At 39.3% G+C, this 26334-nt stretch overlaps 1 protein-coding gene across 1 annotated transcript in view; it reads left to right on the top strand.

Annotated features, from left to right (window-relative positions):
* Positions 1–25931, top strand: part of FHIT (fragile histidine triad diadenosine triphosphatase) — a gene marked incomplete at its 3' end in the record, with an annotated part of 793119 nt that extends 767188 nt beyond the window's left edge. Inside the window, exons 4-5 of the mRNA XM_039255698.1 lie at positions 23456–23601; positions 25902–25931. Of these exons, the coding sequence (XP_039111629.1) occupies positions 23456–23601; positions 25902–25931 (176 nt within the window). The remainder of the gene's footprint in view (positions 1–23455; positions 23602–25901) is intronic.
* Between the last annotated feature and the right edge of the window lie 403 nt (positions 25932–26334).

The raw sequence follows: 26334 nt of genomic DNA, 5'->3' as shown, positions 1-26334 counted from the left end.
ACCAAAGGATCAATCTCTGCTGGCATAGCTCCAGCCGGCTGAGTAGGAGCACCTACCTTGTGATGCTGTTGTCGAGCTGAAATGAATATGTGAAAAGGGCTTAGTCTCATATGCGCCACATCATAAGTGTTCAATGAACTTAAATTGCTATTGTTTATTTCTTAGTAATGTCCCCAGGCCACCACCACCTCAGTAGACAGTGTATTTCCATCTTCAGAGAGCTCTCACTGTGAAAAAGGTTACTCGTGTATTGGGCCAAAAGTTAACTTTCATACTTCTTACTGATTGATCTTAGTTTTGGCATTAAGAATCATGAATCATGGGGCGCCTGGGTGGCTTAGTCGGTTAAGCGTCTGACTTTCGCTTAGGTCATGATCTCGCGGTTCGTGGGTTCGAGCCCCGCGTCGGGCTCTGTGCTGACTGCCAGCTCAGAGCCTGGACCCTGTTTCGGAGTCTGTGTCTCCCTCTCTCTCTGACCCTCCCCTGTTCACGCTTTCTCTCTCTATCCTAGAAATAAAAAAAATAAATAAAAATATATTAAAAAAAAAGAATCATGAATCATGATGATGATGCTAATAGTTGCTAATTTATGTTTATTGAGTGTATACTATGTGTCTGTAGCTATAGGCAGAGCATCATCACCTTTACAAATCATTTCGGGTTATTTCAAAATGCTCAGAAGTAATAAAAATAGTTTAAAGGATGCCAGTGGACCTTCGCCAAATTGAATGGTTACCCAGACTTTGTCATACATACTTCATCTACACACTTTGATTTTGGCCCAAATATTTTAAGGCTGTTCTTAGAAATAGTATTATCTGAACCCTACACACATCAGTATACATTTTTAAAACCATAGACATTTCCTTATGTAAATATAATGCCAGGATCATATCTAACAAAATTATTAGTAAATTCCTGATACAATGTAATATTCAAGTTTCTGTTATTATTTCAAAATGCCTTTTTCTCATCAGGATCCAAACAAAATTTTCACATTGTATGTGGTTATTTATTTTGGGACTCTTAGTACAGTATTTTTATGACATTAATTTTTTTTTTTTTTTTAAAGTGGGTCAGTTGTCTTAAAGGCTGTTCTATAATCTGGATTTGTCTCTTGCTTTCCCTTGTTCTTTAACTTGTTTCTCTATCTTTTGTGTCTTGTAAAAGTAAGTTAGCTCTAAGGAGGGCTGTCTAGGTGTATAAGTACTAGCTACATGTAACTATTTAAATAGAGATTAATTGAAGTTAAAAAGAATTGAAACATCCGGTTGTTTACTTTCTCTGACCACATGTCACTTGCAGCTTGTGGCTGATGTATTAGGTAGCCTAAACATAAAACATTTTTATCATCACAGAGAGTTCTGTTAGATAGTGTTATGGGCATAAGGATTGACTATTTTCACATATGAGCATTTGTGGCATCTTGTAGCAAGGCATAATGTCTGGATGTCCCACTCTTAGGGTCCTGAATTGCTCAGTGGAGTTAGGTGGTGACACCCTGGCCCCTCATTATAAATTTCCCAACAACCTTTCGTCTAAAGCAGAAGCCCTTAGCCTTTTATGTTAGGTGAGCCCTTTTGACAGTTGGTGAAGCCTGTAGACTTCTCCCAGTAATATTTTTAAATGAGGAAAGTTAAGTGTATTAGAATACAAAGGAAGTCAGTGTTGTTGAATAACAGTTATTGAAATATTAAAGAGCAAAGCTGTGATACGGTGAGATAGGTACTACATTATTACATATTAAATAACAAGAATTAGTACGAGGTATAATGACTACTATATTTTCTAATACTCCTAGAACTGATGAATTTGTATAGAATAAATGATATTTCAAGATGTCTATAACAACTATAAAGTTACCAACTTTATATATATATATAGAAATATATAAATGTATATATATACATGTTTATTTATATACATATAAAATATATATTTTTTAAATGTGAATTATATTATGACAAACCTATAGGCTCTACAGTTAATACTGTGGTTTCTTATTCATGTTTGTGATTTAAGGAGGTGAAAAATATCAGTAAGAAATTAGTGAAACAAATAAGCAGCTTTCCTCCCGTTCATCTGGATATATTTCTTTTCTTTTCATCACCTTTCTTTCTTTAAGTGTCGTGGGGAACTACCCCCCCCCCCATGTGTAGAACCTCTGATCTAAGCCCGAACTCATCCATTAATACTTTTATATGAATCAGTTATTTTATTAGGTTTGAAAATGGTGGTTTGTATAAATCTGTTGTCATTCCTCTTTTTTATTTTACTTTATTTTTTATTTTTTAATGTTTATTTATTTTTGAAAGAGAGAGACAGAGTGCAAGTAGGGGAAGGGGCAGAGAGACACACACACAGAATCCAAAGCAGGCTCCAGACTCCGAGCTGTCAGCACGGAGTCCGACACCAGGCCTTGAGCCCATGAACCACGAGATCATGACCTGAGCTGAAGTAAGACACTTAACCGATGGAGGCACCCAGGTGCCCTCACTCCTCTCATTTTTAGAATTGGAATTCTTTAAATAATTTTCTGTCACTGGAACTGTTTGATTTCCTTGAAATACAGAATATTTCTGTATTATATTAAGAATATTCTGAAATTCTTAAACAGAATAAATAATACCCATTTTGCAGATGAAGTTGCTGAGACTCCAGAAGTTGATTGTCCTCAGTCAAATAGCTAACAAGTGGTAGAAAGGGAATACGAATCTAGATCTGGGTCAACCCTCAGCCTGCATGCTGGATTGAATTCTCCATTATTTACTAGTTGTTTTCTGTCATCTACTAGTTGGTTTATATTCTCCAATTTACTAGTAGGTTAGCACAGATCTTCCTCCTCCCACATGACAGCCTTTCCAATGCTGTGGTGCTAGAAAATTGAAGGTTGGCGCTCGTTTCCTCATTTCCATTTTCTCTGATCTTCCTCATCTATACTTATCTTTTCTGTGAATGTGCTATAGGCAGTCCCTGGTGGCTCCCATGTTGACAGAAAACTCCATGAGAAGCCTTGCCAACAAAGATCAGAGTGAGAAATCTCCTCCCTCAACTCAATACCAGACTTGCATTCACATTCTGAGATAAAATGTGTTTTGTGGAAACAACATTTCTCTGTCAACTCATCTTGAGCTTATTCTTAACAAAAGTTCCCAAGCTGTTTTCACACATGCTGCTGTGAAGTGAAACGTCTCCATCTTGTAGCTGAGCAAATGGTAGGCTGGACCTGGGGAGCTCACCCACTGCAAGAATTCTCATCTTCAGATTTGTCTAAGGGCAAAACCTAGGAAAAGGAAGGCAACCCAGAGAATTTTCTGTTTGTGGGTGTGAAACATTAGTTGGGAGAAAAACAGTTACCTTTTTTCTACTTTCTGCTTTTTAAAATGAAGTAGTAGTTTCAGACTAATTCATTTATTGATCAGCCATCCATTTCAACTGTCATGCATTCAAAGAGTCATTCACTCAAATGTGCATTATTTTAAAACATCCACCTTAGCCAGGGCTTTATGTCCAGGAACTCTACTGGGTATTAGGGCACAGCTGAAAACCAGACATTCCTGATTCTGATTCTCATTTCAGTTTACATTCTAGCTAGGAAATAAGTAAGCCTAAATGAATACTGTAGTTCCAGAATTTGAATCAGGTCCTGAGGCATACCAGCGTATGAGGCGTCATGGAAGAAGAGTTGTTTCAGATAGAGTGGACAAGTCCCCTAGAAGGTGACATTTGAACCGACACTTAGCCTGGGCTCCGAGTCCTGGCTTTTAGACTGAGGGATGAATGAGATATGACCTCTGTTTTTGTTTTTTTATTTATTTTTTATTTTTTTTAAATGTTTTATTTATTTTTAGGAGAGAGAGAGACAGCGTGAGCAGGGGAGGGTAAGAGAGAGAGGGAGTCACAGACCGAAACAGGCTCCAGGCTCTGAGCTGGCAGTCAGCACAGAGCCCGACGCGGGGCCCGAACCCACAAACTGCGAGATCATGACCTAAGCGAGAGTCGGACGCTTAACCGACTAAGCCACCCAGGCGCCCCCTTGTTTTTTTTTTTGTTTTTTTTTTTTTAATTTTGTTTTATTTATTTCTGAGAGAGAGAGACAGTGTGAACAGGGGAGGGTGAGAGAGAGAGGGAGACACAGAATCCGAAACAGGCTCCAGGCTCTGAGCTGGCAGCACAGGGCCTGACATGGGGCTTGAACCCACAAACCGTGAGATCATGACCTGAGCCGAAGTCAGACGCTTAATCGACTGAGCCACCCAGGCGTTCCGTGACCTCTGTTTTAAAAAGCTTTTGGACTAGAAGCAGAGGGTGGGCTGTAAGAAGGGACAATAGCAGAGCATTGTGAGGGGACGGACAGATATGTCTCCATCCCCTTTGTTCTCTCAGAAACAGGGATTTTGACATGAAAGTTGCGTGTTCGTCCTCCATATGAAATAGGGGACATGCATGGTGTTGATGTTACTTATTATGTAATCCACCTCCCTTCATATTCTTAGGTATCAGAGAGCATTGGGTGGAGAAACTTTAACTTAACAGCCAGATTTAATGATGCATTGAGGGGTGAGGAGTTTCAGTCACATGCACTTCTCAGGCTATTTGGAGAAAAAAATAAATAAATTGTCAACTTCATTTTTGCCAGACAGTCTATTGGAGTTCAAGAGCATATGACAATAGGTGTGCCCTTCCTGGTCAGAGTATTGGATAAATACATCTTTTAAAAGTCATTTACAGCCATTGAATTTCTTCAGCCCACTCTATCCTGCTATTACTGAGATGCACATCAAATATGACACTAGTTCCTGGCACAGGCTTTAAATATAGTCCATTAGCCCTACCTCTTATTTGCCCTGCACAGTACTTCTCTTGTATTTGAAATATTCATTGTATACAGAAGTTGGGGACTAGAAAATGACCAGGGAAGCAAAAACCTTGCAAAGCTATCTTAATAATCAATGGGAAAATTATGATTGTTCCATGACCTTTAAAAATATGGTCAAAACACTTCACATTCTTATTGTCTGTTAAAAGTATGTAGGGGAAGTTGAAAAAAAAAGAAGACTAAAACTTACTTAGTGCCTTGGTAATTTGAGATACTAGAAACACAGAATTAAAGCAGTTTTTTCTTTTCCTTTGGAAAACATTTATCAAGAGTAGTCTGAACAGTGCTTGCCGGCTTTTTCTGGTTGTGTAACTTAAAATACAGATGGAGCATCTTTCCTGTGCGTTGGCAAATTGCCACGCTCCTTTCTAAGTTTGGATCAGTTTCTAACATTTTATCCTTTGTGCTTTCAGTGTGGTGATAGATGAAGTCTTTTTTAAAACATCAAGTTTTTTGCTGGCAAAACTTCCTCTGGGCATCATCATCTTCCTTTTCATCATGGCCGCTTCCTCTGTGTATGTCGATAGGTTGGCCTTCCTTAGCTCCATTCCTCTGGCTGTGCATCTAGTCTGAGCTATTTCTTCTGTAACTTCCTTTATGTTTGATTCGTAATTCACCTCCTACATTACCAATTTTTGCTTCTTTGTTGTACTTTCTTCTTGTTATTTTTTTTTTATTTTTATTTTTTTTAGAGCATGAACTGGGGGAGAGAGGCAGAGGGAGAGAGAATCTTATTTTTTTTTTTTAAATTTTAATGTTTACTTTTGAGCAAGAAAGAGAGACAGTGTGAGCAGGGGAGGGGCAGAGAGAGAGAGACATGAAATCTGAAGGAGGCTCCAGGCTCTGAGCTGTCAGCCGAGAGCCCAACACAGGGCTCGAACCCATGAACTGTGACATCATGATCTGAGACAGAATTGGACACTTAACCGACTGAGCCACACAGGCGCCCTGAGAGAAAAATCTCAGGCAGGCTCCACATGCAGCATGGAGCTTGATGTGGGGCTCGATCTCACAACCCTGGCATCAGGACCTGAGTTGAAATCAAGGCTCAGATGCTCAACCGATTGAGCCAGTCAGGTATCTCTCTTTGTTGTACTTTCATATCTCTTGGCTAGCTCCCTTTTCTGAGTGTACATTTTTGTACAGTGTCACCAGGGTTTAATCCGTGGAAGACCAGGAGGCAGCACCACTGACTACCTACTTTCCTGGCTTTGTGTGACTGAATGACAGATGTGCAGTGACCAATCACTGACAGACTTTGAAAGAAGTGCTACGGTTGGTCACTGATCGTGATGCACATCTGTTATCCACATGGAGAGCTATGGACTGAATACCTGGCAATGGATCTGTACTTTATGCATTGCTTCCGAGCTAATAAAGCATGGTAACTGAAATTTGAACTAAATTGTTGGACAACTGGTATTATTTAACCGAACTGTGGTCGCTGAAAATTTTGAGTTTTGGAACCATGGCAAGTGAGGGCTGCCTGTATTCGCCAGAAGTTAAATATGGGAGAATTACACATAACACCCAATTTCTAGTTTCTCTTGATAAAAAGAAACAATTAAGTAGTGTCTTCCCACCTTAGAGTATGTGTTTTCCTGTTTGCCTCAATTTTCACTGCTCCCTGTTACTTATTAGACACCCATGGCTTCTACCGCTGGGCTGTCCAGTGCAGAAGCAACTAGCTACAGATGACGATTGGCTTCAGGTGGCTACTTAAATAAAAACATAGTATTTATATTTAATTGTTAATTTTAAAATTAAAATTAGCTAAAATTAAATGCAATTAAAATCTAGGTCTTCAGTCCCAGATCATCATGTGGCTAGTGGCTATGATATTAGTGTAGGATATAGAACTTTTCCATCATTATAACAGTTCCATTTGACAGCACTGCTCTATAGGCCTTGATTTGTATGATTTATATTAGGTAAATTAGTATAGAAATGGACAATAACACTAAAATGCCATAATATGAATCCCTCTTAATTTGAATTCCTTTTTTTTTCCTTTTTCATAGATAAAGCTAGGCCAGATGAGATTCTAAATAAGAGGGTTTTTTTTGTTTTTTAAGGAGAGGCTTGTTTTTTGTTTTTATTTTTTTCTCCACATGGAAATATGGAAACTCCACATGGAATATCTCCACATGGAAATATTAATGATGATAGAATCTCTCTGGGGTAGTATGTGAGGTTGCAGTCTCCTGAAAAAATTTTGTCATTAATAAGAAATATGAGGGACACCTGGGTGGCTGAGTCGGTTAAGGGTCTATCTCTTGATTTTGGCTCAGGTCATGATCTCACAGTTTGTGAGTCTGAGCGCTTCCCATGCTCTCTGCTATCAGTACAGAGCCCACTTCAGATCCTCTGTCCCCCTCTCTCCCTCCCCTCCCGAAACTGTGCTCTCTCTCTCTCTCCCTCAAAAATAAATAAAACTTAAAAGAAGAAATTTGAGACATATTTTAGTAATAGTTGTAGTAATTCAAACAATTTCCAATTTTTTTTTAAGTAATGAAGGTAAAAGTGGTGGTGATGATGCTGATATTGGCAATGATATCCTCATTGACAATGTTTAATTCCTCATGCCAGAAGATTGTCAGGGAGCAAAGATATGTTTTAAATATCTAAGCATATAAAGAAAATAGGAATGAGTTTTAGGATCCTCTAGGGGTAATCATGATATATAAATATAAAATTGTTAGGAAATTCCCCAAATATGTTTCAAATTGTTGCTTTTAAGTATGCTTATATGTGTGTGTGTGTGTATACCTTTCAATTATATACAACATAAAAGTCAAATACGTAGAAATCGTGGGTTCAAGTTGGTATTTTCGTAGTCTTTGAGATTATTGGATCTTCTAATTTAATAGTTAGGCAAACTGTATCATGTGCTGTGCTATCTAAACCGAATATCAAAAGTGATAGCCTGGAAAAAAGTTGCCAATCCTAAGTACACTCAGATGTTTTAAATGTTTTCATTGCTTGTTTTTTTTTTTTATATTTTGAGGGGTTTTATTATTGTTAACAATTGTGTTTTGGCTCAGTCAGTGGAGCCTCCGACTCTTGATTTTTGCTCAGATCATGATACCGCGGTTTGTGGTATCGAAGCCCCGCTTCAGGATCTGTGCTGACAATGCAGAGCCTGCGTTGGATTCTCTCTCTCCTTTCTGCTCCTCCCCTGCTTGTGCTCTCTCTCACCCTCTCTCTCACAATGAATAAATAAGCATTTAAAAAAGAATTACGTTTTGAAAAATTCATACAGTCCAACCTATTTCTAGCCCCTTCCTCTAGTGAAGGTAGATTATGATGGGGAAGAAAAATGCAGAGAGAATATGACATCATCGAGGCAAATAGGTGGGCGGAATGTGGAAACATACAGGTGAAGGGTCATATGTGGCATGAAGGAAGCTCCAGGTTCTAAACGGTAACTCTCGTGTTAGTGAACAATATTCAAATCCTATTCCACATTACTGTTGCCAAGAAGGACATGCTGTACAGAGGGAGGTCTTTAAGGAATTCATTTCTATTGATTTTTTTGAAGCAACTTTGTATTTAGCAGCCTTCACTTTATGGTGTGAAATATGTAATTTTAAAAAGTCCCTTATTTAAACAAACAAACAAACAAAAAAAAACCTTGTAACACAAGGAAGCAGGTATAAACATTAACCTAGTGTTAACAAAGACGCTAGACTAAGGGATTTGAGGAAGAGAGTCGCTTAGGAGTTTGTGGTTTTGAAACCATGTATTTGTGAAGGTATTTTTTCTGTTACTGTTTTAAAGATGTCAAAGCCTTTCTGGTCATTAGCAGTTGACTTTATAAGGAGAAGAGTTCAAGCTGCTAGAAAGATCAAACTTTTTCCCTTTACAGGCTCGGGAGGCTTTAGTGATAAATGCTGTGTTGTATTTGCATACAAATCACTGTCTTGAAAAAGCCTGCTTTCTTGACACTTCTTTCTGATTTTTTAAAAAATTTATTTGTTTTTAATGAATTCCTTCTTTGTTTTTAGCAGCTGACTGATTAACTTATTCTATTCTGGAAGCTACCAGGGTGACATTAAAATGTCTTTAGTTTCCTGTTTTGGAAACATTTAGAAATCACTTTCTACTTAGAGTTTTCACGCCTTTTTTTTTTCCTGGTAGGATTTTCTGCATTTTTATTGTTGTAAATGATTTAGCCCATTCTTTAATTTTGAATGGATCACACAACCATCTTTATGTGTCCAGCTGTCTTTTGTTAGAAGGGATACATTTTAAATTGTTCACTGCTGAATCAGATTAAAATGATTTTAGTGTTAAGCCATTTAGAAAAACAAAATCTTTAGTTCATCTTTTGTGGAGAGTTCATCCTTGTGAACATATTGCTCAGACACAAAATAAACTATTGTTTTTAACTCTTCAGGAGTGGGTCTATTAGATTCTAAGCTCAAATGAATAGAAGTATGAGCCCATTTTTAATCATTCTCTTGGGAACGCCAAAAAATTTTGTTAATTCAAATCAGGTGATTCTTGGAGTCAGAAGACTGAGAACTTTTTACAAATTCAAGACCATAGGAGAACAATGTACACTCCCCTACCCCCAGAGACACTCCCAATTTCAGGAGATTCAGAAAAGCCCTGGGGTCCATCTAAACCTCCAAGTTCATTGATTTGGGGAAATCTGTAGATTCTAGAAGGAAAGATGTCTAAATAGTGAGCCCCATTGCACTGCCTTTCCTCCCCCCCCAACAACCGTATCTCCTAAATTACACCCTCTCCACCCACCTCCTTAAGCCAAAACCCTGAGATCCTCTTTGACCCCCTTCCTCTCCTGCCCATCCCCCCACATCACTAAGCGCTGCTGCTCCTGAGTCAGAAATATATCTCAAATTCTCTGTATCTACACTGTCACCACCATAGTCCTGGCCTATTTGGAATCTCTCAACTAGTGTCTGGTAAAGCCATCCCCGGTGGCCTTCAGCTTTTCTCCTTGCTGTGATTGAATCTTTTTTTCCCCCCTCTACAATGTTTACAGTGATATTTCTGAAAGAGAACTCAAATTCTGTGATCAGTCTCTGCTACCCACTGCCTGAGATGCTTCACAGGCTTCCCGGTGCAGAGAGAACCACTCCAGGCAGCCTCCCAAAGCTCTGAGAGCCACTGCTCTTTCCCAACCCTCAGGGTAAACAGACCCAGCTTACTCCCAGTGAGCAGTGTTGACTTTCCACACTTTGCCTTGTATCATTGCATCTTTGCTGTCTTATCTCAACCCTTGTCTCTTTCACAGCAGACTATGTTTTTATGTCTCTTGCCTTTGCATCCTCTAGAAGAGATACTCTTGGATGGGAGGGGATACAATGCATGATGGCTGGTGTGTGCCGTGTTCTCAGTGTCTTACACAACACCCACTGTGTAAGAAGCTCCTTTTTGTAAATTAAGTTTTTTTATTTTAATTTTCATATAGTGAACCAGGGGACTTTTTAGGACTTTGCCTGTTTTTCACTTATTCATCAAGTATTTCATTTATTTCGTCAAGTACAAATATATGTACTGAATGAATAAGGGAAAAATATACAATGTCCTAATAAGTGTTTTGGTTCTACTCTTTGCTATAAAATTTGCTGTCATGACCTCCCTTCAGTGATTCATGGAGAAATTCATTCATTAAGCATTTGTACACCTTTAACTATGAAATATTTTCATGTCTCTTTTCGATTGCTCACTTAGGGAGAACTGAATTTTTATTTATTTATTTTGGGGGGGGGCAGTTGAGTCACATTCTAGGAATGCCAAATGACCATAATTAAGGCTCTCTGTTTTTGGAATAAAGAATTTTTCTATCAACATTTGTATTTGTCACAGAAAAAGATCTTATTACTGTTTTGAAAAGAATATAGAACAGCTTTATTCTCAGATCTTTCCAAGCTCCAATGAATCAATGGCCTACAAGTTTTCCACTTGAAATGCAAGCACAGCCTTTGATGTGTGAAGGGAAGGGCATCTTAAATTTAGTTTTCTTGTGCCTTTTTCTGGGTCTCTTTTTGATTAAGAATTCAACACTAAGCTCTTTTTTTTTTTTTTTTAGTAAGTGCATTTTCCTTAATTATTTTCATAAAAGTAAGTTTGGTCTAGTCTTGTTCAATGTCTCAGAAACAATTTCTGAAACGATTTGAACACTTACTTATATGAAAGAATTGTTTCCCAGATTAAGCAGTGAATGAGCTTGCATGCCATGGGCTCTTTCACCATATACATATGGTGGAACTAGGAATGTCATCAGAGCCTCTTTACCAGCGAATATTTTCGATCTTCCAAGAATGCTTTACCTGCTGAATGTTCCCTTTTTCTGTCTTCTTCCTTCTTTTCTGTCTCCCACTTCCTACTTCTTCTGTGAAGGAGTCTCTGCTGTTTCATATTTATATTTTGGTTGCTCTTTGCCTTCCATAGTATCTGGACTGTGGTGTGTGGGTTGCCTCATTGGCTTGTCCAACCGTACTGAAGATCTAATGGAAATTGGACTTGTCCATGGCTCCTAAGTGGCATTTACAAACCGGAAGTTGGAATCCATGCTTTTCAGGACCTAGTGGAATTTGTGTTTGAAAAGATGCTCAAGAGGTCAAACTGTATGGGAGTTTGGGGCCTGTCTGGTCACCTTATAGAAGTAGACACACAAGATACCCTGTCCTCATTCCCACACTGGTAGCATGAAAGCATAGATGGTCAAGTGCTATTAAATTACTTATCTTGCCTGTGGTTTTCCAGCAGGTCTCCAATGAATTACAAATCTTTAGCATTATTTTTTGACTTATACTAGACTTAAAAAACTTTTCATGGAGCTTTTGAAGTGGTTTTCATAGTAGAATATACATGCAGTCAAAAAAATTATTTATTGAGGACGATCCTTAAATATTTCCTTCAGATGCTCAGTGTATTTTGTTATTCTTCTTTGCAATGCTCTTCCAGGTCTTAATACCTTAGAACACTTGTACAACATTCTCATCTTGGTGTGTTCCAACGCCCAGTTGACACATTACGGACACATACTTTTCAGTGACAGTAACTTTCTTTTTTAATACTCTCCTAACCAGAATTATTTAACTTCCATATTCTTCTATGTATCTCCAGGACAATACCAATAATAACAGATTTGCACAGTTGTTACTTGGAGACATTGCAGTTCTTACACCTGACTTCTGTATCGTCGAGAAAGGGGGAAGGTGAGCCTGGGAGCCAATATTTGTATTGCTTCCTAATTGAAGATGGCAGATACTTGATTATGCACACTGATATTCTTCCATCCCTCATGGCAGCCCAAACTAATAAATCCCTCCATTCTTCCCTTCTGATTCCTATCAAGGACACACAATCTTCTTCAAAATACTGCTCTAGGCAGCTACTACTGGTTAGTTGGAAGTTGACAAAAGAGATGAAACCTGTTTAAGAGACTTGCTCTAGTCCCTGGGAACAGATGATGAACAGAGCCTCCTGCTGACCTGTAGTGCTAGTCCAGTCTGACTACACAACTAATGTATCTGGTTGCCATGGAGAAGGAAAAAGAGCTTTGGGGTCTCACACTGCAGTTAAGGGCCCCGGTCCTTAAGTAACATATATATCCTTGCTGCTCACAATTCCTTGGCCAGAATTCCTGCAGCTTCATCTAACCACAAGGATCCAGGGAATGTCATCCTACCTTGGGCCCAGATACAGAAAGAACTTGAAATAGTTGGTAAACAGCACTAATGACCTTCTTATCCCATTAGATATACTTTAATGTTCAACTGCTCAGCATATTTTATTTACCAGAATGGTCTCTTGCTTTGCCACATGAATTAATAGGATATTTAATTTTGGTTTAAAAAACATAAAGCTTTTTCAGGCACTTCTGTGTTGAGGTATCCCAAAGACCATCTCCTGAAACATTTGGTCTGTGCAATGTTCCACAAAGTAGTAATAATATAATAATAATAATAATAAATATAATAATGCTGGTGTTACTGTTAAGCATATATGATATGTGCAATGTTCCACAAAGTAATAATAATAATAATAATATAATAATAATAATAATAATAATAATAAATATAATAATGCTGGTGTTACTGTTAAGCATATATGATAAATGCTACGTGGTATCTTTTTGAAAAGTCCGTGCATGTTAGCACATTAAATACCCTGTTGAGTACTGCTGTAAAGAAACCTTTTAGTTCATTTCATCTAGTATTTCTTAATTGTCTTTGACCGCACATTTTTCTTCCTGTATAATGTGTAATAACTTCTCATGGAACCACCGTTCTGGTGAGTCGCTGTAATAAACACTGCTATACGTGCATGGAAATTTCCATGACTTAGGAGTCATTGAAACAGCAAAGATGATTTTACCACATGGCCTTAGCCAAGATTTTCACTTAATAATTGTGTGACCTTGGGCATGTAGTTTCACTTTGTTGGCCTGAACTTCTAAATGTGGAAACATGTGGGTGATATCTACCTCAAAGGGTCAGTGATTATCACTAGAACATATAAGGCAGCAAACGAATGTTATATATTCTTTCCCTCCCCTTCTGATAGTATTTACTGTTCCCCACATATTTGATTTAATGTAAGCATATTTTCCCCATCCTGATTATCTTAGGATAATCAACGTAAGACTCCTTTGCCTTGAAAAATTCATACGATACCGTGTGACATTTAAGCCAAAGAATCTACACCAAAGTGCTGCCAGGCTGCAGGACCCTCTTTTGTTTTATTTTCTTTGAAGTTTGCATGTTTACTTCTCCCTATGAATGTGATTCTCACCTCTGAGCATCCAGATGCATATAGGTGTTTGAAGGATGGCTCAGGGCAGATCTGCCTAGTGAAGGATGCCTGGCTTCTCTTCCCCCACATGATTATGGACTCACCATGACTACATGCTTGGCCTAAAGCATTCTCCGGGACAAAACGTGAGAATTCTCAGGGATCCTGAAGAGATGCTTGCCCTGAAATCCAGGTATGAGCAGAGTACTAGCATTAACTTAATCACACTATCCTGGAATTTATCATATTCTGGAAATCAAACTTGCCTAAAATTATATTCACACCATTTATACTTATGGTTGATGAATATCCCATGATGTTTTCATTGAGTTACTACAGTGGATATTTTAATATCCAGTGAACAAAGATGTGGCCCACACTGGTGAGTTGCTTCTTCAGAATTGTATTGCTTAATTTTGGGGTAATATTTCTACCTTTCTGATAAGAAAATTTACAGAAGTGCTTACATTATGAATGGTAGATTACTTTTTGAGATGCCACCGACTTTGATTCAAAGCTCTGCAACTGTCCTATTTAAATCAAATAAATTTACTCTTCTCTTAAAGAAAATACCTCATGGTCTATCCTGTTGTCTGAAGTGACATTATGAATTATTTTAAACATTTGCAAGGGCTAGAATTATTTGTTAGAGCAAATAACTCATTACACAGGGTCTTCAGAAGTCTGCAGTGCAAACTGGAAAGTTCATAGCTTGTCATTGAACTATAAACTAATCTGCAGGAGAGACGAATACACTCTACTTTTTTATTAGTTCAGAAGAATGACTAATTCTTCATCATATTATTTGATGCTGACTTCCTCCATATTCATATATGCACATGCTAATCACCCTCATCAGAATCAATGATATTTTGATGGTTTGATTTATTTTAGTAATTTTTATATTCTGAATCCCTAGAATAGATCAGATATAGAAAAATAAATGGGAGCAAGTCTGAACAACTCCGAGAATAATATTCTGCTGTCTACTTTAATTAATCATTTGAATCAGTACATTTCCATTTCTCTGTCATGACTCTACATTTAAATATTTCATATTTATCATGGAAATGTACATAACATTATTTTTAGCTTATCAATTATGATCCATGATAAGCAAATTTTAAATTTGTCAAATTTATTTTGAATAAAAATGTAGCAACATAATGAACATTTGATGTACTTGGGCAAATTCTCACTTTTGCAGCATTTCACTTTGTTTTTGACCCCACGTGGCCTTTGCACTTGTTTTTGTGTTTCTTCAGGCAGTATACGAGGCCACAGAAATGACACGTGCATCTCTTATTACATGGCCAATCTGATTGGTGATGACTGCTCAGAAATCAGGATTGAGAAGCAATCTGAATCTCTTTGTTTTTTCGTTTTTGTTTTTTAATTTTTTTAAATGTTTGTTTATTTTTGAGAGAGACAGAACATGACCAGGGGAGTAAGAAGGGTAGAGAGAGAGGGAGACATTGAATCTGAAAAGGCTCCAGGCTCTGAGCTGCCAACACAGGGTCCAATGCGGGGCCTGAACTCACAAACTGTGAGGTCATGACCTGAGCTGAAGTCGTTGTTTAACCGACTGAGCCACCCAAGCATCCCTGAGTCTCTTTGGTTCCAGGAGAGAATTTTGTAGCTTATTATTGATGTCTGCCATACATTTAGCACTGGAAGGCAGTGGCAGACATGTAGTGTTTTGCCATCTCATGTGTAACATCAGGCGCTTTAGTTTGGGAAGCCAAACAGTTGAGTTTCAGTTCCAAATGTGTGCCTGTATGATTTTGAGCAAATAAACTAAACTCTCTTCTCCCATTTTTTTTTCCATCCCACAAGGAAGATATTGATGGAATAATAATTGGAGGATAATGTTTAAGACTCATCCCAGCTCCCCAAATACCGTGGTTGTATATACTCAGTAGGATGTTAAGATATGTTGGGTACCTATTTATTTTTATAAGATCCCGAGGACTTTTCACAGTTACCTGACTGTGGTGGGTTGGTATAGTGATGACGCCCAATGCAATAAGACTCCCACTGCCCGTGGAAGTGCAGTCTCTCTACTCCTCAGGTCAGGAGATGGAATTTATTTAGGCACCTGGGTGGATCAGTTGGTTAAGCAGCCAACTTTTGATTCCAGCCGAAGTGATCTCACGGTTCATGAGATGGAGACTGTGGGGCTCTTCACTGACAGGTGGAGCCTGCTTGGGATTCTCTCTCTCTTTGTCTATCTCTCCCCCACACCTCAAAATTTAAAAAAAAAAAAATTTTTTTAAAGGAGGTGAAATTTATTTCTCCACCTTAAACTGGGGCTAGCCCATGAGTCATTTGACCAATAGAATGTGGGAGAACTTAAGCCTTCAGAGGCCTTAGAGTTTTTGCCTCGGGATTGAGATGAAAAAGCATGTGGAGTGAGGGCCCCAATGGATCCAGCTGAGCCCAGCCCCAAGCCTACCTCCCAAATAAAAGCAGTCACATGAGTGAGACCAGCAGCAACAACTGCCCACCAAATTAGGATAAGAAAACAAATTGGTGTTATTTTAAGCCACTGTGTTTGTTGCCATAATGCAGTGGTAGATAGCTGGAAGTTGGAAGTCAGTCAGTAGATCTCCTGTGTCTGGAAGGTTCTAACAGTTGGTGATGAGTATCATGAGTTACCTTAGTTCTCCTCCAGGTGGTTTTTGCTCCCCAGTAGGCTAGCTGGGCTTTTCATAGCATTTTGGTCTCAGCATTCGAAGAGGACAAAAAACAGAAGTTGTAATGTCTGTTAAGGCCTGACCCTGGAAAGTCACACAGTGAAACTTCTATCACATTTTACTGATCAAAGCAAGTCACAAGGCCAGCCCAAATTCAAGGGGAGAGGAAACAGACTTCAACTTTTGATGAGAAGAGAAGCAAAGTCACTTTGCAAGAGGGTAGGTGGGACGGGAGGGACTTTTGTGGTGACGTTTGTATACAGTCGACCACGTCAACTTAAGTCCTGGACCAGTGCAAAAATTCCACTTGATTTCTTTCTTTCATTGTATGTATTCTGGGTTAGCTGTGTGTCACTAAGAATCCAGCACAGGGTCTGACATGTTTTGTTATCACTTCAGTGTGGCAAAAACATCCCGAGTGTTTACATCCAAGGATAGACACACTCACTTCCAGACTGGTGGTGAGATGAATAGGGAAAAGAAAGGCATTAAGCTACCAAGTTTCTCGTGGTCCTTGGTCATATAAATAATGGTGAGTCCGTGACTCTGGATTACTAGACTGTCCAACAGGTCATGGGATTTTTCAGTGTGTCTGTCAGCCTGACCCATTGATATTGACCGTTGTAGCTAAGCTTTCTCCAGAACCTGCCAGCTCAGGGGAGCCAAAGGTACCTTGAGGCAAGCCAATCTCAAATATAAAAGGGCCACATAGCAGCTACATTTTTGGTGAACATATCATAAGTATAGACTTGTGGAATCACCTGAACCTAATGTAGTGTGCATCAATTGTACTTCAGTTAAAATGAATGAATGAGTGAATGGCAGGGTGGAAGGAGCCAAAATGCAGGCTCCACATCCTTCTATGCTTCCTCCAGTTGAACCCCTGATACAAGGTGAGGTGGTTATCTCATTCTTGATGTCAGTACTCACAGTTCCCTGTTAGGATGAGGACATACTTATTACTTCCCTTGCCCTGAAGCTTCCTCCCATGGTGGGATTCCTGCTCTCTGCTTTCTTCATTTCAGGCTGTGTTCGTCAGGCGGTTAGCAGTTTTGCACAATATTTTCATGTTTCATGAAACCCATGTCTCTCTTCCACAAACAGAGAGACTGAGAATGCAGGACATACTTTTAACATGAGGGTAGACAGAGACTGAGTCATAAAGTACAAAAAGGTTTAACATCACAGTGCTATGGTTAATAACATGGACTTTGGAATCAGGCTTGGGTAGAATTCCAGTTTTAGTTTCATATTGGGTGTGCTGACTTGTGCAAGTTTCTTATTTTCTATAAGCTATAATTTCCTCATCTGCCAAATAGGAATTATAATAGTAGTTTATGGGTTTATTGGAAAGATTAAATGAGAGTACATTTATAAATGAAACCATGTTTGTGACCAAAGGAGGAATGTCTGACAACTTTCTTTAAAGCTAACCATAAGTTGCCAGGCCACTTTCAAGGAGAGATCTTGGTCCAAATTTGGAGAAATAGTTTCCGATTTTAGAAAATTGACATGCAAGACCATACTAAAAAGTTTATCTCATGCCCCAAGGCAGAGTTAGATTCTGCCTCTTCTATGCTCCCACAACATTCCGTACTGATTTATATCAATAGTCCTCATCTCTCTGTGTTGTGATGATCTCTTTATACTGCTTGACAGTTTGGGACATTAGTGTGAATGCTTCAAGGTCATTTCCTCTATTGTATTCATCTTTGTGCCCTAAATGCTAACACAGACTCTGGACTGAGAGGAGGCACTAGTGGTAGGATGGATGAGCACATGGGCTGCAAGCTGGCCCACTGGTTGAATTACTCCCCCATTTGTAAAATTAACTTTAAATCTTGTGTGTACGAGGAAGTCTTCTTTGCTTTCCCTCTGTTATGAGGAATCTCTTTGTGGACCACAGAAACTAAACTCTAATCATTACCTTCTCTTCTTTAAAAGAAAATGTTGTTACTAAATGGACTTCTCTACTTTGGATTATAAGAGAAAGATCAGCTTCCATTTGATACTCTCTTTCATAGGTTTTCACCCATGATGAATCCTGGATAAACATATATTAAATTCAATTATGTCGATTAACTTCTTTGAGGGTTATTATGCATGTTGGCTAAAAAGTCTCTTCAGAGGCGTTAATCCCAAGAAAAGAGGACTCAGAAGAAAGTGTGTTTTTATAACCTATATATCATATGGGATTTGCCCATTAACACTGCCTAAGAATCTCTAAATTAAATTATACTGCATCTTTGGTATTACCTTAGACAGTTGCAGCAGAATTACAAGAGCTGTCTGCTCTTCTTCAAAATTAATTTGCTTTCCCTGAGTTGTTTGTCTTTGAGAAGCATGTAGCACATGATAACCACCATCTTTAAGCAATATGGTGTTTTCTTCCAAAGCTTATGCACTTATTTTAAGGAAATACTTTTATTCGCGGATGAATTTGTGAATAACATACTGTTTTTGTGTTCCTGTGTGTTTGTAGATCATATGCTTCATTTTTGCAATGAAAGATGGCAGAAACTCCTTTAGCTGGGCTGGGCAGTGATATTTAGGATTTATCTATATGACGTTATCACTGCAACACAGATTCTGGTTGTGGTTGATCTTTAAAAGAATCAAAAGTGCTACACAGGGTCAGGAAATATCTCAATCATACTCAGGTATATTGCTTAGAAAATGAAAATTTTTAAGATCCCATAATCTTTTTGTCTAATATGCTATTTAAATAACACTGTAGTCATCAACTTTGGAAAAGAATGGGCCCCCAAATAGTTCTAAGTTCCTTTAGTCACTTATTTCTCATGCGATTCCTCTAAACCAAGGGTTGACATTATTCGGTCCATGGGCCAAGTCTGGCCTGCCTCTTCTTTTTGTAAATAAAGGTTTGCTGGAATATAGACACACTTACTACTGTTTGTTTTGTCTATAGCTGCTTAGGCATATAGCCTACCAGCTTACAATTTTTCCACCTGGCCCTTTGCAGAAAAGGTTTGCTGACCTCCTTTAAATCCTTTTTGAACCTGCTTATATGCTCAGCTAGCCACAGGCTATTTCGTCACACCAGGAGGCCCCTATGGTTGTCCTGGAACTCTGCCTTACTAAGGTGTCCCAGGTTCTGCTGCATTGGGTGCTTCGCTGTGCTTCTGCATCTTCGTATCCTACATCTCTACTTTCCATAGAACTGCAGTTATCTGTTTCCCTGCCCGCCTCCTAGACCGAGAGAACTGGGAGCAACTTCCTGATGTCTTTTGCTCATCCCAGAGCCTGGCGTAGTGTCCAACCACTTAAGTGGTGCTCACCGTTCACTGAATGAGCAGATGAATTACACTTTCTAGTCCAAATAGAAAGCAGCATTTTTATAGGTATGGAGTATGAATAATCTAGAAACCACTTCTTTATAGTTTTTTTATAATATTAAAAGGTTTTCTTAAAATAATTTTCCTCTCATCATTTTATAAGGAAATCATTATATTTCCTTGTGCTCTTGTGAAAATTAATTTACATTAGAAATGAGTTTACATTTTTCCAACTCACACCCAGCATTAGATCTAATTATGTTAACTATTAATAATAAATCTCCTTGAATTAAAAAAAAAAAAAAACTTGCTGACTATCCCAATTTTGTGTAGACCGTTGAGAATGAATGGATGTTGTTTCCATCTTGTCTGGGTGTCAGTACTCAGAGGTAGCTGATCAGAGGGTCTTGTTCGTAATGTATTCGCTCATTGCAGCAGTACTTAGCAAGTCTGGTGTTCTAGGCAGAAACGAAACAGCAATAAAAAAGACAGCCTTTGCTTTTGTGAAACTTACCTTCTCATTCAGGAAGGTAGTAGCCAGCCAAGAAAACTACCAACTGGCGGCAAGGGCTATGGCAAGTTGAAAAGACGGTGAGGGAAGGGGGAGAAACTGGGTAGCAGTTTAAACTGGCAGGTCTCAAATGCTCCTTTGAGGGAGTAGTATTGGAATTAGGATCAGAATGATAAGAAAGAAGCAGCCATGCAAAGAACATGGGGAATTGAATTCTAGGGAGAACGGACAGCTGGGATGAAAGCCTCAAAATCTGGGAACGAGTTCGTTGTGTTAGATGAACAGAAAGAAGGTGCATGTGGTAGATGTACAGTATGTGGGGGGGGGAGTGGGACAAGAGGGGCTTCAGGAAGTAGGTAGGTAGCAGTTGGTATGCAGCCTGTATGAAAGGAGGGCATCTTTTGTGTTCTGGTTCCTTAAAAGAATTTTTTAATGTTTTTTATTTATTTCAGAGAGAGAGAGAGAGACAGTGTGAGCAGGGGAGGGTCAGAGAGAGAGATACAGAATCTGAAACAGGCTCCAGGCTCTGAGCTGGCTGTCAGCACAGAGCCTGACGTGGGGCTTGAACCCATGAACCACAAAATCACAACCTGAGCCGAAGCCAGACTAATCGACTGAGACACCCAGGTGTCTTGATTTCAAAGGAACTGAGGGATGGTGGTTGGTCCTGACTTCCTGATGCCTTTTAGGACCTCTAAGACCCAGGAAGACTAGTGAGTCTGCTGTGGGTCAGGTCGGTGACTCACACTATGCTCAGCAGCTGCAAAGCCACACCCTGGGTCACTCTAGAGCCATCTATCTCCCCGTCAGATCCTGTTAGAGCCTACCTGTGTGTCCACTGACAGGTTGAAATGCCTGTTCATCCACCCTCTGGGTCCCAACAGAACAAAGACCATGATCATCTACATGAACACCTGCCCAAGTAAGCACCCTTAAAAGTTAACCCTATTTCATCTTACCATTCACATGGAAAGATCGTTTGTTATATGCAGATGTTTTCTTAATAGAGGGTTAGATGGCAAGGAATATATAGTTAGGCCAATGTGGCCTAAATGGGCTGTAGAAAAAATATTCACCTAAATGAGAACATGTTAAGTCTGTCTAACTGTTTTGTGATGTGTTGTTATTAGTATTATTAACATTCAATTAAAGTGATAAATGTATGTGATAGATGACCCTGTGGTTGAGTATACACAGATTAAGCCATTTTGATTCTGTTTAATAAATGTTTTGATTCATTAAACATTGGGTCAAGCCGATCCTTAGTACCAGACAAGGAAAATGAACAGATAATAAAATATTTCTGTGGCATTGGAAAAAAAGCAAAAGAAGACCTTTCAGATGTCATCGATACTACTAAAGTTATGTTAGATACAAAGAATTTCAGATTCATTCCACCAAGTTTTACAGTAAGCAGTTGTTTAAAGAAAACGTTCTTCATTTCCCACCTGGTTGCTGTGTTTAGACATAGTTCACCATAGCAGTTATGGGCATTGTTGGAAGCTTGCAAAGTTGTCATCTTGCAGTGGTTTGGTGAAGTCAGGTCCTAAGAGAGGGTGGAGGGAGGAGGAAGATGGGGTAAGGTCTCTCTTAACAAAGAAAAGGCACCTCAGTGGGAGTGGAGGCTGGCAATCTGCTAAAAGGAAATGAAAGGAAATTCTTCATTTCTAAACGCTTCATTGACCCATGGTAATAAAGCAGCCTTGCCAAAGAAGGATAATTATGTTTTTAAGTATCTGATGCCCTGTGGGTGAAGGCTTCCCTTCTCCTTTCTTGAAAAATGAACTCAGATTAAAGCAATGCTCCTTTCCTAGTTTACCATTGGCATGAATTTCCTGATTATGAGGAAAATTAATCAGTTATCCCTTTCTTTTCTTCCCCCTTCTCTTCTGGAAATCAGGCCCACCCAACTGAGTTCAGTGCATTTCCCTTTGGGCTCTGAATCCTACCAGTATGATAGGCTAAAATGCTTGCAATTCTGGCGTGACTAGCAATTGTAGAATTGGGGTTTTATTATGCCCCTTAGCTGCCTAACTTCAGGCAAAGCACACTCTTTTAAAATAACAAGAAAAAGGAAAAAAGAAAGAAACCAAAAAGAGCATCAGCGCACTTTTTTTCTTTTGCTGGTACCTGAAAACTAAATAAAATTTAATGTATCTCCGTGTGTGTATGCATGTATGCATGCATGATTGTATGCATGTAGCCTCACGTCTATGAAGAATTCAAATACAAAGACAACTGAAATGTTACTGATGATGTAACATTGAATGTTAATTTGTCACCAACATGTGATCAAACTTAGAATTTCTTTCTCTACCTCTTGTTTGTTAAGGTCAATAGCATAAATACGTTGACTTGTCTGACTTCTAGAATGCATTGGGATGGTTTTGTTTGTAGAAGTAAAAATATCCCTTTTCTTAAATTAATGATTTACTTTCAACTGGCTTCTTGAATTCTTTTTTTTAATGTTTTATTTATTTCTGAGAGAGAGAGAGAGAGAGAGAGAGAGACAGCATGAACAGGGGAGGGTAGAGAAAGCAGGAGACACAGAATCTGAAGCAGGCTCCAGGCTCTGAGCTAGCTGTCAGCACAGAGCCCAACGCGGGGCTCAAACCCATGAACCATGAGATCATGACCTGAGCCGAGGTCGGACACTTAACCAACTGAGCCACCCAGGCGCCCCCTTGAATTCTTAATAATCAATTGGAGGAACACTTTTCATAAAATGTTGAACCACATGGCACATCTCTTATTATAAATGAGGTTCATTGTTAGTTTCCAGAATGTCTGCTCTCCTTTTAAACATAAATAAAACAACTACTATTGTGTGTTCATTATACATTTCTCTAAAGAGATATTGAAGCTAAAATTTTAATCATGATACTCTACATAAAGAAACTGACTGGATATTCTGCTTGTTTTTCCAACCCAGTGCCCTTTGCTGCTTGAGAAGACAAGGCTTTCAAATTGGGGTCAGGAGATAATGGTCCAGAATAGATTTTACCTCTCGGCATAATTATTTCAGTCAGCACTTGAGTCTTTCTGAACATTAATGCCCCTTTCTCTTAAAAGAATGTCTTGAGCACACCACGGCTTCTCCTTCGAAGTATAATTAGCCATGTTTGTAAGCTCCTTTTTGAACTTCTTGAGGTTTGGTGGTTGGTAAATATTTGTTCTTTTATTCCTTAGTCTTTGAGAGTTCAGGTGCCGGGCCGAGGGAATTCAGTACTGTGTGTATGAACGTGTTGGTAAAAACCCTGCCCAGAGCAAGCAGAGTGTGCCTTAACAGGACTCACCGCAGATGTCCTCGTATGTCCGCTTCGGCCAGTGGAGCGCTTCCGAGACCTGCGTCCGGATGAAGTGGCAGATTTGTTCCAGGCAACCCAGAGAGTTGGCATGGTGGTGGAGAAGCATTTCCAGGGGACTTCTCTCACGTTTTCCATCCAGGTGAGTATCTCAGTAGCTCAGAAATTGTTTCTCTTCCTTTTCAAATCCTATCATGAAGCTCTCTGTCTTTTATGCTGCCGTCGGACTGGTAAGGCCCCTGTGGTTGTTCATGTCTTAAACGATAGCAGGAGAAGGTATAATCCAGGACCACCCTGGCGTCCATTAGCCCCGAGGTGGATGGTAGAATATCGGCTGAGGCACGGTCTGCAGCACTGTTTACAAAACAAATGAGAGTAACACACAAGTGATTTAATGGGCCTTCAGACATTTCACATCTTCTACTGGAACAGACACTGGACAACTTGTGCTCATTCCAGGGTAATTATATTTTGAGCAGCGCATGGCCTTAGCCTTCCTCTACTTCAGTGTAGTAAAGAAATGCAAGTTGGGTGGGGCCTTGCCCTCAGAGGGCTCCTTTTTCTCTTTAACCCAGTCCCCAGTGATTCATTAAGGATTGGTATGAAGCCAGATTGATCAAGTATTCTGTGCAGCCTGCTTCCCAGGAAAGAAATGAGGCCCCCTTCCCCCCCCCCCCCCTCCTCCTCCTTCCCTGGAGGTCAGTAGGCACAGGTTGATCCACGTGGAAGAGGAGGAGGTCTATGGTAAGTCATTGGCTATGGGAATTGAGTAAATCAACAGAACGTATCCTATGCCCCTTCACGTTCCCCCATGGGAAGAGCTAGGGGTATCAGGACATAAAGTTCTTAGTGGCCTTGACATTGGATGACTCTACACCCATTTGGAAAGAATTGGCTGGTTCTGTAATGTGAGACCTTGCCTTCAATGCTTTAGTTATACAGACTGTTTACCATCCTTCTACTACCCTCCTCATCTCCCCACCATAGACCTTCAAAGAAACAGATAAAGAAGGCCACTATTTTCAAGTTCTGAAAGGCTCTGACTAAAAATGCTCTTAAATGCTTCTTTACAAAGTTTTTGCTGCCATGTCTATGTTGAGAGTAAACTCCCTCTAAAATCCATTGTGTGTGTGTGTGTATGTGTGTGTGTGTGTGTGTTACATATCAAACCCTTTGAGTCACCTTTGTGCAGATCATTAAGCTCAGGGTGGGCTTATCAAGCTTATCCTACAAGTTATGTTTCCAGAGAGTGGCTGGAGGCATCTGTCAGCGTTAAATGAAATACTAGAAGAATATTCATCTTCACTAGAAATGGCCAGTGCCAGTAGTTATCTGATATGATTTACTCAAAAGCAAATTCCACAAACATAGGGACTGACTTGTGCATAGCACTTGGAGTACTTTCGTATATGTAGTGTTTGCAAACCTTGTAAAACTTTAAACCACAGTAAGGTGTTTCGTTATTCTGCAATCATGTGAACCTACAAACCGAAGTTATACAAAACATTTACCCGTTCTGAGCACTCGAATCGCTTTTTGTTGTATTGTCTGATTTGTTTTTAGTGCTGATCACAACCCATTGAAGCTGACTTCATGACCCGCTAATGGGTTGTGACTTCACGATTGAAAGCCACTGATACACAGTTCTGGCCACAGCAGGGCAGACATTCTTACCCATTAGTCTGGGCCACAGCGATAGAAAGACTTGCTAAAAGTTGCAAGGTTCTAATTCAGTTCTGCAATTTTGCAGTTCTGCGGTTTTGCCTATTCTGGTATCTCACACCAAGTAAGCACTTGCTTTTGCTTTGTCTTGTGACTGATAACTGGGCGAATTGGCTCATTTTCAGCTAAACAAATTAAAATGTTGGGTTTTAAAAATCTGAGAGAAGGAACCAGGAATGGGAAAAGGGCTCAACTGCAATGAATGGTCCTACTTTTTTCCCCCAAGGTCAGGACAGCCAGAGAGAGCCCACTCTCGGGTGGTCTTCCCATATAAGACAGCCCATCTTGCTAATTAATGGATTATGTTTACAGCGAAATTTTTTTTAGTAGAGACTTCTAGAAACAGACATTAATTAAACTACATCTGATTTAAAGATAACCAAAAGGTGCGATAATTTACCTCCTCAAACATTTCCAAACTTCCTTTAATGCAATTAAAACCATAGCCAAGAGCAAAGAGCATGAAAAGTAGCAAGAGGGTTGGCTCCCTGGATAATTTATATCATTTTTATACATAACTTCTCACTTACTCTCAGGCAGAAATGGAGAACTGTCTGGTTCCACACATTTGAAGTGAATGGTTCCCATGAGAATACTATAAATTAACACACATTGAAATTGGATCTAAATTATTAACTGGAGGTATTTCTGAATAAGCAGGAGATACCATCTATCTGTTATCACCCCTGTTATTTATCTATTTTTTTCTCCTACTTCTAGGATGGCCCTGAAGCCGGGCAGACTGTGAAGGTGAGTACTTATTACGTGCATACAAATTAAAAAGGGGCAATTATGAGAACTAATAAAAATCACACCGAGCCATTTGCAGCACATCGCTGGTTCATTATGGTATCTTCGAGGTCAGAGAGACCCTCAGTGTTAGAGCCATAAATCCTGACATTACAAACTGTGCCAAGCAATATGTTTCCCATTAGTTTACAAGACATTTACCTTTTGTAGTAAAATTATTATTGTGTAAAGGCGAAAACAGAAGCTAAATCAAGAAGTCCTAAAACGGAAGCTGAAGTCAAAAGGATTCAAGTTCAGGCACTATCTAGGAAACAGGGTGTGAGCCCTATGTGGATTGGAGGGTCCCATTTGAAGCTGGGGCGTCTTTGACAGGCCTTCTGGGTCTTACACAGCCTATTTCTAC

This window comes from Hyaena hyaena, unplaced genomic scaffold (assembly GCF_003009895.1).
Source record: "Hyaena hyaena isolate Hyena2069 unplaced genomic scaffold, ASM300989v1 scaffold_543, whole genome shotgun sequence".
In the NCBI taxonomy this organism is placed as follows: Eukaryota; Metazoa; Chordata; class Mammalia; order Carnivora; family Hyaenidae; genus Hyaena; species Hyaena hyaena.
The sequence above is the reverse complement of the archived record's forward strand: the minus strand, read 5'-3'. Positions and strand labels throughout refer to the sequence as shown.